The sequence below is a fragment of the Epinephelus moara genome, chromosome 20 (genome assembly GCF_006386435.1).
Source record: "Epinephelus moara isolate mb chromosome 20, YSFRI_EMoa_1.0, whole genome shotgun sequence".
NCBI lineage: Eukaryota > Metazoa > Chordata > Actinopteri > Perciformes > Serranidae > Epinephelus > Epinephelus moara.
The window spans coordinates 31,911,438-31,924,819 of NC_065525.1; the positions used below are offsets into that span (position 1 = coordinate 31,911,438).

General features: G+C 38.0%; 1 protein-coding gene across 5 annotated transcripts in view; it reads left to right on the top strand.

Annotated features, from left to right (window-relative positions):
• LOC126407930 (sialic acid-binding Ig-like lectin 12) overlaps positions 1-13,002 on the top strand; it is a 19,693-nt gene extending 6,691 nt beyond the window's left edge. For 2 of the 5 annotated variants that reach the window (XM_050073208.1, XM_050073209.1), the window contains exons 2-6: positions 5,306-5,620; positions 5,916-6,242; positions 6,401-6,679; positions 6,926-7,037; positions 7,146-7,902. In XM_050073208.1, the coding sequence (XP_049929165.1) occupies positions 5,306-5,620; positions 5,916-6,242; positions 6,401-6,679; positions 6,926-7,037; positions 7,146-7,302 (1,190 nt within the window). In that variant the 3' untranslated portion in view covers positions 7,303-7,902. Of the gene's footprint in view, positions 1-1,266; positions 2,196-2,353; positions 2,633-2,878; positions 2,991-3,098; positions 3,880-5,305; positions 5,621-5,915; positions 6,243-6,400; positions 6,680-6,925; positions 7,038-7,145; positions 7,903-11,784; positions 12,064-12,309; positions 12,422-12,529 lie in introns of those variants that run through there. The other 3 variants (XM_050073211.1, XM_050073212.1, XM_050073210.1) reach the window with 3 other exon arrangements.
• The last annotated feature ends 380 nt before the right edge of the window (positions 13,003-13,382 follow it).

Consider the following 13,382-nt stretch of genomic DNA (forward strand, 5'->3'; position numbering starts at 1 on the left):
TATTTTGTAATATAACTGAATTTTCTATCCATACATATAAATTTTAAATATATTAAAATGATAAGGCATCTTTGAGTAAACTGCAAGTATCATTTAAGTAGGCTATGTCGTGGCCGGCCGAATGTCCTCTTTTTTGGAAATCAAAATAAATAAAAAAAATATGGTCACCCTAGTATAATCACTAGCAGCGCTCAGTAACATGTGCGTTCAGTACTCAAATAGTCCTTAATCCTACTTCTAAAATGTTTCATACTTGGCAGGTAATCCATTTTAAAATGTCTCTGTAACTCACACCAGGACGAGGGTGCGAATACTTTAAAGGCACTTTCACCAAAGACAGTTCGCGTTCGAGGAACGACATACATAATTTGTCCATCTGACCGAAGATTACAGCTCCTGGCGACTTTCGGAATCAAGAGAGAACATAAATAAGAAGGCAAATCACACAATATGGCTTTATAAAGAAAAATTTACCAATGTTCCAATCTACGATTGTGCAAAGAAGGCCAACCAACACTCTCATACAAGCTGCAGTAATGAGTACGAAAACCAGAATCAGTTACAAATCTTAACGCTGCATAATACACTGAATCCAACATTTTCAGAGAAGATAAATTTGCATGCATGTACAAAATGTCATCGTAGTCAAGTATTGATCGAAATGCTGCTTGTATAAGTCTTTTTCTCACACTAAAGGAGAAACATTTGTTTCTGAAATAGAAACCCAACTTAACCCTGAGTTTTTTCGTAAGACACTCAATGTGATGTTTAAAAGACAAATTTTCTTCTAAGAAAAATCCCAGATATCTGTAGACAGTTTCATTACATACAGTTCCATTAAGGGGGGGTGTCCAAGCAATTTGACATATTTGAGCATGTTACAAAAAAGTAACGCTGTTGTTACTTTTCCAGGTAAGTAGTTACTTTTATAGTGCAGTAACTCAGTTACTTACTCAGTTACTTTTTGGGGAAAGTAACGAGTAACTATAACTAATTACTTTTTTGAAGCAACGTTCCCAACACTGCTGCATAGTAACAATAACAAACAAGAGCACAATGAACTGAAAAGTAATACCGTTATAGAAAACTACTTGAACTACTAGAAAACGCAGCGAACTAAAGGGGGTGCTGTACTGGGACATAAGAGCTTTATTTTTATTTTAAAAGTTAATTTTTTTCATGCTTTGTTATATATTAACTGAAGGGGGTGCTGTACTAAGACATAAGAGATTGAGTTTTATTAAAATGTTTATTTTTGCATTCTTTTTTATATATTAACAGAAGGAATTTTACTGTTCACATTTTGCTTTATTGCACAATCTTTATTGTTTCTATGCAAAATTTCTCAATTAATTTGATGGCCTGAACTGTACCTGTAATTAACTGAACCTTTAAATACAGTAAAAGTAACTTCAAAAAGGTGTCTGTCAAATTTCTGTCTATGACAACTTTGTATTTAAAAAGCCTCTAGGCTGTAGTTTCATACATATTTTGAACTTCATATTGTTTTGAGGTGTAGGGCAGATATTCATATTAATTCAAGCTTTATTTTAACTCGAAATTACACTGAGGGACACCCCTTACTTCCAGTATCGTCAAGAAATATCAGGGCACTGTTCAAGCAATAGGTGACAACCCCACCCAGGACTCAAGCCAGTTGTGCCCCCCCAACCTCTGAAATCAAAGTTTCGTCCCTGGTAACAAGCATAAACTGACACACTGTCCCTGAACATCCAAAACTGACGCAGGAGGGTACACAGCCTGTCATATATAGACATGTAGGTCCACTGAGAAAGCTGCAGTATTTGACAAGTTGAGATGAGAACGTGTTGGAAACCTAGTTGTCACAGTGTATTGCAACAGGCATAGACCAAATAATACGACATATTATAATTCTGATTGTGTTTATTTTGCAGCTTCAACTAATACACCAGATGTGTGGGTTCCTCCCATGACGGAGGGACAACAAGCGTCATTGTATTGTAAGCCTTATCGTGTATGCTCTGGCATTGCAAATGTCTACTGGAAATGGACAAAGGCTGGTGGACAATTAATACTTTATGGTTCTTATGGTAATGGAATGGGAAACAGCTTAACCCTCACTCCTACAGCAGATGACCACAACACCAACATCACATGTGTGGCAGATTATGGTTCCGGTGTTCTTGAGACAACTGTCACCTTAGATGTGAAATGTAAGTACGCTGCACTGTTTGTTTTACCAAATATGAACAATATCATATTAGAATATGTCATGACTCAGTCATCTGCAACCCATCTGTTAGGGTTAGGAAGCTGTTGCCAAGTTATTATTATTATATTATTACAACTGATCAACCTTTCTTTCTCTCAGTTTCCCCCAAAATCCTAAACAGTTCCCAGTGCATGGTTGAAGGAAAGCTCTTGGTCTGTGTGTGCATCAGTCGGGGGAATCCCCTGGCACCCATCACCTGGCCTTCTCTCACAGACTTCTCAGTCACCAGCTCTAGCAGCATCCAGACAGTGAACAGCATCATCACCATGTCTGCTGCTGACTACCACAACACCAGTGTCAAATGCATCAGCAGCAATGAACTGGGTCAGGCCGAGGTTGAAATTCCACTCCAGAACTACACTGAAAACAGACCGAACTGTGAGTAGTCTGTCATATCTGCTCAGAGCATGGTGCAAATATCTTTCTGTCTGTAATGATGTTTGCAGTGATGTTATGTAAGATTAGCAAGATAGCCTCTAAACATTTAGTTCCATGGTGAATTTGGTTATTGCTGCTTTCGTAATATTAAACCGCCATTATACAACAATACGCAAGAAGTGTTAAAAAAATAAAAAAATATGATAAAAAATGTTCTAATGGAGTTCAAACTATGTTTTTCTTTAGATGAGTTGGATTCAAACCACAGCTCTAATGCAGTCCTCCCCTGGATAATCGCTGGTGTGTCTTTAAGTCTGAACCTGATCCTCCTCACCAGCCTGATCATCTGCATCAAACGGTAAGAACATAAAATTATTATTATTATTTATATATTATTATTATTAGTCAAACAGATTAATACTCATTAACTCAGATGATTATATTTTTACATTCTTTTCCTCTACAGCTACAGGGGTAAAAGTCAACAGAGGGAACTTGGTGAAGAAATGAACACTTATGCTTCCCTGAATCAGCCAGATGTTGGACAAGAATACAGTGTTATTTCTCCACGGACCAGGGGTGTATCCAGGGAGGGTCCTGGGGTGGCACGGGACACACCTTAAATTTCATTGGTCACCCCATGTGCCAATTATTATCCCACAATGTGCTATCGACCTGGTTGGGGCATAACCATAGTTCATATTGTTGCTGTATTGCAGATTTGAAGTTCTGCACAATTTTGTGAACACACGTTTATTAATTTTAATTTTGTTTACGACTGAAGCTTTAAATTTTATTATATTTGTATGGTGATTATGATAATTACTTTTAAAGTTCTCCTTTTCCATGTTGAGACCCATGTTTTCAGTCTTGGAGTTACGTTTTGCTTTCTGTATCACGACTGTACATGACTTTGACACTGACCAGATGCTGGGCGGTCAAATCACCAGGGTGGAATTTACATTTCACCTCAGAGATAGTTTCCTATCTTGTATATTAAAAGACATTTTTAAGAGGTATGAAAGTAACAGCTGAAATACATGGGGCACAGATGCAACACGTCAGGTAGGCAGGGCGGAGCCAGGTTTTTAACCTGCTACACAGACTGTGTCTTTGTGGTGTGTGTGGTTGCTGCCAGCTTCACTGTGTGTGTATTGAGCTTTGCCAAATGATAATGCAGCTGGTTTGGAAGTGTGGCTATATTAACTGGTACTGAATTAATAAACTGGATTGTTTTATCTACAGGATGCAGTGGTTTCATTGATTTATTTTAATGTAAAAAGGTTGCTCTGCTGCTTCACAATCCCTCAGAGGTATTTATTTGAATCATTTCTAAACAGACTGTACTCGTATTTTACACAGTTCTATGTAGCTTTTACCTGCTGGAAGGCCGCAGAGCCGTGCATACAGGAAAAGTATTACAAGTAGTATAAGTAGCACGGTGCCACGTGGCCAAGTGTGATTTCTGATTTTCTTTCTAATTTGGCTGTAAGGTGTAAAACACTTTTTAGACGTGATATTATCAGTGAACAACTTCCTGTCAGATCACGTGGCACCGGAGATTCACACTAAAGGTTTGAGTGTTTTTGTTCATCGGCTAAAGTAGCTTATATTTTTTAAGACAAAATAACGTATGGACTAATTACAAGAAGAAGCGCCTCCTCCATCATGAGAAATGGAAAGGTGATATATTGATCATTAAAACTTTGTACATCTCGCCTTTCTACATGTTGTTAAAGCGCACAAACAGATGTTCCTCAAAGTATGTGAACGTTTTTGTCTCAGCCCCATTACCTCATACTGTAACCTCAGAAATGAGGATGTATTAAAAGGAGGCAAATACTGGTTGGTTAATCTTCATATTTAACACAGAAACTAAAGACGACACAATTTGATTCTAGGCATTAAAGAATATACTGATGTGTGACAGTAAAAAGATTCTCTCCTGTTTTCGTTGTGTTGTTCACAACATTTCCCATGTTAGACACCAACATTACATCATGTCATTTTTGTAGCTGTACCCGAAAGATGTAGTGAAACCCAAACCATTTGTTGTTATTGTTGTTTCTGTGTGTTGACTTTATTGTCAGAGTGCACAAGTTATCTTCCAACTGCTTACACTGCATAGTTTAATGCATTTCTGCAAACCACTTCATGACCACTTCCTTGTTCACTATTGAAAAATAGCAGAACTAAATGTTGATGAGTTACCTCAAAAAGGCAATACAGATCTTATACAGGACACTGATGCAACAGGAACAAACAGCAGTGGCAGCAGACGGGGGGTGAGTGTACAGACTCTACATCTTAATACTGAGACTTTGTATAATATTCATTAGTATTTATTATGTATGTTTAAAAATGACAAATGTACTGTTTTAATACAGAACATACTACATGGGAAGGTAATTAAGCGGTTCATTATTAAATGTAATATTTGTCATTAATTAATAAATATTTAATGTGTTGCCCAGTTCCTCCAGAACACAAGGATGACTTTGATCTACTCAGTGATTCTCTGCCTGTTTTTTAAGGCCAGGATCTGCCAGCTACAGTGTGTCAAAGGTATGATTTATTGTATTTTAAACTGCAGTAAATGTAAATAAATACATCATATATTCAATTATATAAATTGAATTTAATTTTACTTTATTTAATTTTATTTTTTTGCAGAAACTCTTGACGACACAGAGTTTTCAATCAATGTGACCACACCCATTGAAGTGGAAGCTGGCGACTGCATTCTGATCTCATATGAATTCACCTTTCCAACAAACAAAGTTACAGCTCCATATAGAAAGATTTGGTTCAAAGGAGATCCACAGAATACAATAAGTGCAGAAGTTGTTGACACAGTAGAATCTGAGACAAAAGACACTTTAATGATAGATGGCCTACCACGAGGAGAATATGAGTTTGGCTTCAAACTGGAATGGGGATGTAATCAGACGTACATCTTTCCAAAGAGGGTTCAGATCTCAGTTTCTGGTGAGTGATTAATCTCATTGTTATCTAATGTTTGTTGGTTTATTGTGTGGGATTGAAATATATATCACATATGGAAAATTAAAATGTGTGTAACATTTTAGGCCCAGTGCATTATGGTGAACGTTGATTGTGCCTGTAAAGTTCACTGCATCTTTAAAGGTTGAGTTACAAACCACAATGAGTGTTTAGATGTGAAAACATATCTACTGAAAGAAATTTAGTAAGCACTGTGTGTTGCAACACCCATAGCCCAAATAATACCACAGATGATAATTCTGATTGTGTTTATTTTCAGCAACAACCCACACAGCAGATGTGACGGTTCCCTCCATGGAGGAGGGTCGAGCAGCCACACTGCGATGTGATGCGTTTCCTTTGTGCACTGTTAAAGCAAATATCCACTGGAAATGGACAAAGGCTGGTGGACAGTTTAGACTTGAGAGTGATGATGATGATGATGATGATTATTTTCATGGTTATGGTGAACATTATCTATTTAGCATTTTGTTTGGTGCAAGTTTAACCCTCACTCCTACAGCAGATGACCACAACACCAACATCACATGTGTAGCAGATTATGGTCACAGTGTTGTGGAGACAACTGTCACCTTAGATGTGAAATGTAAGTTTGCTGCAGTGTTTATTTTACCAAATATGAACAATATCATATTAGAATATGTCATGACTCAGTCATCTGCAACCCATCTGTTAGGGTTAGGAAGCTGTTGCCAAGTTATTATTATTATATTATTACAACTGATCAACCTTTCTTTCTCTCAGTTTCCCCCAAAATCCTAAACAGTTCCCAGTGCATGGTTGAAGGAAAGCTCTTGGTCTGTGTGTGCATCAGTCGGGGGAATCCCCTGGCACCCATCACCTGGCCTTCTCTCACAGACTTCTCAGTCACCAGCTCTAGCAGCATCCAGACAGTGAACAGCATCATCACCATGTCTGCTGCTGACTACCACAACACCAGTGTCAAATGCATCAGCAGCAATGAACTGGGTCGGGCCGAGGTTGAAATTCCACTCCAGAACTACACTGAAAACAGACCGAACTGTGAGTAGTCTGTCATATCTGCTCAGAGCATGGTGCAAATATCTTTCTGTCTGTTATGATGTTTGCAGTGATGTTATGTAAGATTAGCAAGATAGCCTCTAAACATTTAGTTCCATGGTGAATTTAGTTATTGCTGCTTTCGTAATATTAAACTGCCATTATACAACAATACGCAAGAAGTGTTAAAAAAATAAAAAAATATGATAAAAAATGTTCTAATGGAGTTCAAACTATGTTTTTCTTTAGATGAGTTGGATTCAAACCACAGCTCTAATGCAGTCCTCCCCTGGATAATCGCTGGTGTGTCTTTAAGTCTGAACCTGATCCTCCTCACCAGCCTGATCATCTGCATCAAACGGTAAGAACATAAAATTATTATTATTATTTATATATTATTATTATTAGTCAAACAGATTAATACTCATTAACTCAGATGATTATATTTTTACATTCTTTTCCTCTACAGCTACAGGGGTAAAAGTCAACAGAGGGAACTTGGTGAAGAAATGAACACTTATGCTTCCCTGAATCAGCCAGATGTTGGACAAGAATACAGTGTTATTTCTCCACGGACCAGGGGCGTATCCAGGAAGGGTCCTGGGGTGACACGGGACACACCTTAAATTTCATTGGCCACCCCATGTGCCAATCGTTATCCCACAATGTGCAATCGACCTGGTTGGAGCAGAACCATAGTTCATATTCTGTTGCTGTATTGCAGATTTGAAGTTCTGCACAATTTTGTGAACACGTTTATTACTTTTAATTTTGTTGGTGGTTAACGTGTGTTTATAAATGTGCCTTTTTTCGTAGCCTACTTCTGGAGGTACACCTTCTCTTTGGAGACTTACAGAATGAAGTACGACAGAAGCTTCATATTATATTATATTTGTATGGTGTTTGAATCAAACTCAAACTCCGCCCTACTGAGATGAACTGAATCAAGTGTTTTTGTTAATCGGCTGATGATACTGTATATTGATTTCCAAAACTTTGTACATCTCACCTTTCTACATTTTGCTAAAGCGCACAAACAGATGTTCCTCAAAGTATGTGAACGTTTTTGTCTCAGCCCCATTACCCCATACTGTAACCTCAGAAATGAGGATGTATTAAAAGGAGACAAATACTGGTTGGTTAATCTTCATATTTAACACAGAAACGAAAGACGACACAATTTGATTCTAGACATTAAAGAATATACTGATGTGTGACAGTAAAAAGATTCTCTCCTGGTTTCGCTGTGTGCACCCACAATGTTTCATTCTGCTTTGATCCATTATACTTGTGGCTACACACCAACATGTTCACAACATTTCCCATGTTAGACACCAACATTACATCATGTCATTTTTGTAGCTGTACCCGAAAGATGTAGTCAAACCAAAACTAATTTCTTTCTATTTCTTTCCTTTTGTTGTTGAATTTGTGTGTTTACTTTATTGTCAGACTGCACACGTTATCTTCCAACTGCTTACACTGCATAGTTTAATGCAGTGTTTTCACTACAACATCTCCAACAGTCTGATGGTCATTTCTTTATCTTCCCTTTTTTGTATGTGAGTGTGAAAGTACCAACAGCATCAAAATGATGCAGTGTTTTCTGCAAACCACCTCATGACCTCTTCCTTGTTCACTATTGAAAAATAACAGAACTACATGTTGATGAGTCACAAAAGCTTTAGCTGTTTGATGATTAGTACGTTCATGGATTTGACTTCAGACTGCTGAAAACAAAAAGATTAAACCATTATCCAACTGCTAGAGAGGAAAAAAAGACCAACAAAGTATCACAGACGTTATACAGGACACTGATAAGGGTGAGTTTACAGATTCTACATTTTAATACTAAGACTTTGTATAACATTTATAATGTATGTTTAAAAATGACAAATGTACTGTTTTAAAATAGAACATACTACATGGTAAGATTATCAATTGTAATATTTGTTATTCATGAATTAATATTTAATGTGTTGCCCAGTTCCTCCAGAACACAAGGATGACTTTGATCTACTCAGTGATTCTCTGCCTGTTTTTTAAGGCCAGGATCTGCCAGCTTCAATGTGTCAAAGGTATGATTTATTGTATTTTACTGCAGTAAATGTAAATAAATACATCATATATTTAACTTTTTCAATCAATGTGACCACACACATTGAAGTGGAATCTGGCGACTGCATCCGGATCCCATATGAATTCACCTTTCCAACAAACAAAGTTACAGCTCCATATAGAAAGATTTGGTTCAAAGGAGATCCACAGAATACAATAAGTGCAGAAGTTGTTGACACAGTAGAATCTGAGACAAAAGACACTTTAATGATAGATGGCCTACCACGAGGAGAATATGAGTTTGGCTTCAAACTGGAATGTGGATGTAATCAGACGTACATTTTTCCAAGGAGGGTTCAGATCTCAGTTTCTGGTGAGTGATTATTCACTGATAATAGCTGCTTGGTTTATTATGTGAGACTAAAATAAACAGAATATTTATAGTATATTATGTAAAATATAGACAGAAACTTCAGCCCTGTCTCACTCCCAACTTGACTAATACCGCTGCTTTGTCAGTGTTGTTGGCATCAGACACCAATGCACAGAGGCACCCTTTCTCAGTGGTATGATACACACTGGCAACTACTCTAATATAAAGAGCAAGACAGTTCATATGGGGCTGGCAGGAGGGGTGTTGGATTTGTCAAGAACTCTGGACTTTCACTCAGGAACGTTGTTCATTTCCTGTGTGAATTTTAAGCCAAAACATAATGTTTTGTTCTAAGCTGAGCCAAGTGCTTTTGTTGCCTAAACCTAAAGAAATTAGATAAAAACTACACTAAAAAGTGTTTCACTTATGTTGTAGGTTTATAGGTTTAGACTGTATGCATTTTTTTTTTTTGCGACTCATACTTTATTGAGTTTTCATTTTTTAACAAACCAAAATTAAAAAACATACATCTCAGAAACATGACACCCACTAATGAATAATGCAAAATTAAGATAACTAATCTTATGGGTTACTAATTAAAGATCTAGTAAGAGTAATAAAATAAAATAAATAACTTTATAAACAGTCCATGATAAGTAAAATTTGTACAAGCACGACATGTTTAACATTCTGTCTGTAAGACTACCACAACACTGCTGAGTGTCCATTCACTGTCCCATGTGAGGTTCAATGTCCACAGATAGTCTTCCAGCAAACAGATCCTTGTATTGCACCCAATCCACCTCCATCCTCATCTTTGTGACAGTCCCTCAAGAGCAGACTACATTGACCATAGTGTACACACATACATTTTAGTTACCCAGTAAAGAATATAATCTTAAGAACATGCCCCATTTCTCATTATATTTTTCAATCTCATTTATTATACTACAGGATATTCTTTCAAAAGCCACTACTTTACCTAGCTCTGTAAGCCAGTCCTGAAATACCGGGCCTTCTGTATTTTTCCACTTTCTCATTATCATCTGTTTGCCAATCATTGTACTTGTCTGAATCCAATTGGTTAGGGGTTTTACAATATGGGCCATGGGTTTAGGATTGCCTAATATGTAAAGACTGGGACAAAAATCAAAATCCACTCTTATGACCTCTGTAATAGTCTCATGGACCCCTTTCCAAAATGTCTGAATCTTTGGACCATAGAGCATGTGTTAGGGTACCTAGCTCCCCTACACACCTCCAACAATCCGGTGTTTCCTTTATACCGAGCCTGAATAACCTACTTGTGGTACCAATAGAATTGATGAAGGATTTTGAATTGAATTAGTCTTATTTTGATATCCCTAGAGACTTGTTTAGTGATCCCAACAACAGTATCCCAATCTTTTTCATCAAATGTTATGTTCAGATCCCTCTGCCATAAAGTTTTCAGAGCTGCGTTGGTCGCATAACCAGAATTGTTCATAAGCATAGAGTAATAATGGGAAGCCCCATGTCCAACCCCTGCGATCTGCAAGATCTCTTTAATGAGGTCCATGCCCTGCGGTGGTGTGTGTTTAGAGCCAAAAGTAGTGACAAGGAGGTCTCAGCTGTAGATATCTCCAAAATTGATTGTTGGCTAGTTTGAATTGTTCAACTAGATTGTCAAATGATTTAAGGACACCATCTTTATAAAGGTCACCCAGAGTATGCACCCCCTTAATCACCCACTCCCTCCATACAGGTGGTGATTTACCAATAAGGAGTTTGGGGTTGTCCCACAGACCAGAGGACAAGCTTAAAAAGGGGATGATTGTAAATATTCGAGACACTTTTTTTCCATATTCCCTGTAAATGAGACATGATAGGATGGGATCGAGCATTTGGAGGCATTCTGGCTGTTAAGAATAGCAATGCAGGTAAAGAAGTACACATCGACTGCTCTACTGTGTGCCAAGGTGGCGCTCTTTCAGGGGTAGACTGTATGCATTTCCAGTGAAACTGAAGTGTATTTTGAAAAGACACAATGTACGTAACAAGCATAAACTGACAGGCTGTCCCTGAGCATCGAAAAACTGACGCAGGAGAGTACACAGTCTGTCATATATAGACATGTAGGTCCAGTTGTTGAGATGAGAACGTGTTGAAAACCTAGTTGTCACTGTGTGTTGCAACAGGCATAGACCAAATAATTACGACATATTATAATTATGACTGTGTTTATTTTGCAGCTTTAACTGAAACACCAGATGTGACGGTTCCTCCCATGACGGAGGGACAACGTGCCACACTGCAATGTACGGCTCGTCCTTTATGCTCTGACAGAGATAATATCTCCTGGAACTTGACAAATGCTGGTGGACGATCTTTACTTGTTAATGATGGTATATTCAACTCATTGCTTGGTGCAAGTATATTAGTCGTCACTCCTACAGCAGATGACCACAACACCAACATCACATGTGTGGTCAGTTATGTTCACAGTGTTGTGGAGACAACTGTCACCTTAGATGTGAAATGTAAGTACGCTGCAGTGTTTGTTTTACCAAATATGAACAATATCATATTAGAATATGTCATGACTCAGTCATCTGCAACCCATCTGTTAGGGTTAGGAAGCTGTTGCCAAGTTATTATTATTATATTATTACAACTGATCAACCTTTCTTTCTCTCAGTTTCCCCCAAAATCCTAAACAGTTCCCAGTGCATGGTTGAAGGAAAGCTCTTGGTCTGTGTGTGCATCAGTCGGGGGAATCCCCTGGCACCCATCACCTGGCCTTCTCTCACAGACTTCTCAGTCACCAGCTCTAGCAGCATCCAGACAGTGAACAGCATCATCACCATGTCTGCTGCTGACTACCACAACACCAGTGTCAAATGCATCAGCAGCAATGAACTGGGTCGGGCCGAGGTTGAAATTCCACTCCAGAACTACACTGAAAACAGACCGAACTGTGAGTAGTCTGTCATATCTGCTCAGAGCATGGTGCAAATATCTTTCTGTCTGTTATGATGTTTGCAGTGATGTTATGTAAGATTAGCAAGATAGCCTCTAAACATTTAGTTCCATGGTGAATTTAGTTATTGCTGCTTTCGTAATATTAAACTGCCATTATACAACAATACGCAAGAAGTGTTAAAAAAATAAAAAAATATGATAAAAAATGTTCTAATGGAGTTCAAACTATGTTTTTCTTTAGATGAGTTGGATTCAAACCACAGCTCTAATGCAGTCCTCCCCTGGATAATCGCTGGTGTGTCTTTAAGTCTGAACCTGATCCTCCTCACCAGCCTGATCATCTGCATCAAACGGTAAGAACATAAAATTATTATTATTATTTATATATTATTATTATTAGTCAAACAGATTAATACTCATTAACTCAGATGATTATACTTTTACATTCTTTTCCTCTACAGCTACAGGGGTAAAAGTCAACAGAGGGAACTTGGTGAAGAAATGAACACTTATGCTTCCCTGAATCAGCCAGATGTTGGACAAGAATACAGTGTTATTTCTCCACGGACCAGGGGTGTATCCAGGAAGGGTCCTGGGGTGGCACGGGACACCTGAAATCTGACTGGCCACCCCAACTGTATAAATAATGAACGTAGCAACAGTAACTTCACCCACTGGTTTGTGGTCTGCCATTTTACAGTCTTTTGGCATTTCAGATGTCGCCATCTTGTTTTTGGGGGGGTCAGAAGTGACTATATTTGGACAAAAGGGTGGAGCTTTGGGGGAATGAGGAGTGGATCTGACTCACAGATGTATTGACACCTCACAGACAGTCTGTATGTCAGGTGGCCTCACTTTAAATATGCATAACTTTGGGCCTTGATGAAAATGTAAATGGGTGAGTTAAAAAAAAAAAGTCGCTCCGTGAAAAGATGTTGAAAATAGCTATAAGGACCAAAACCGTTTTTTTGTTTTTTGCACCAGGCTGTAAACATGTTTATTTCTGCTGTAAAGTTTAACATGGGGGTCTGTGGGGATTTACCCTGTTTTTGAGCCAGCCTCAAGTGGCCATTTGATGTACTGCAGTTTTTGGCACTTCCACATCAGCTTTATTTTTCAGCTTCAGGAGTTGCTGCTTGGTGCCATCCTGTCATCCCAAACTATGATTGGCTACCCACCTGGTCAGAGGTGGAACCTTTGTTCATATTTTGCTTTTTTATTTTGGATTTGAAGTTTCACACAACTTTGTTAATACAATAATTATGTCCACACAGGCTAATATTATTTACTTTCATTTGTACTTGTTTTTGTATG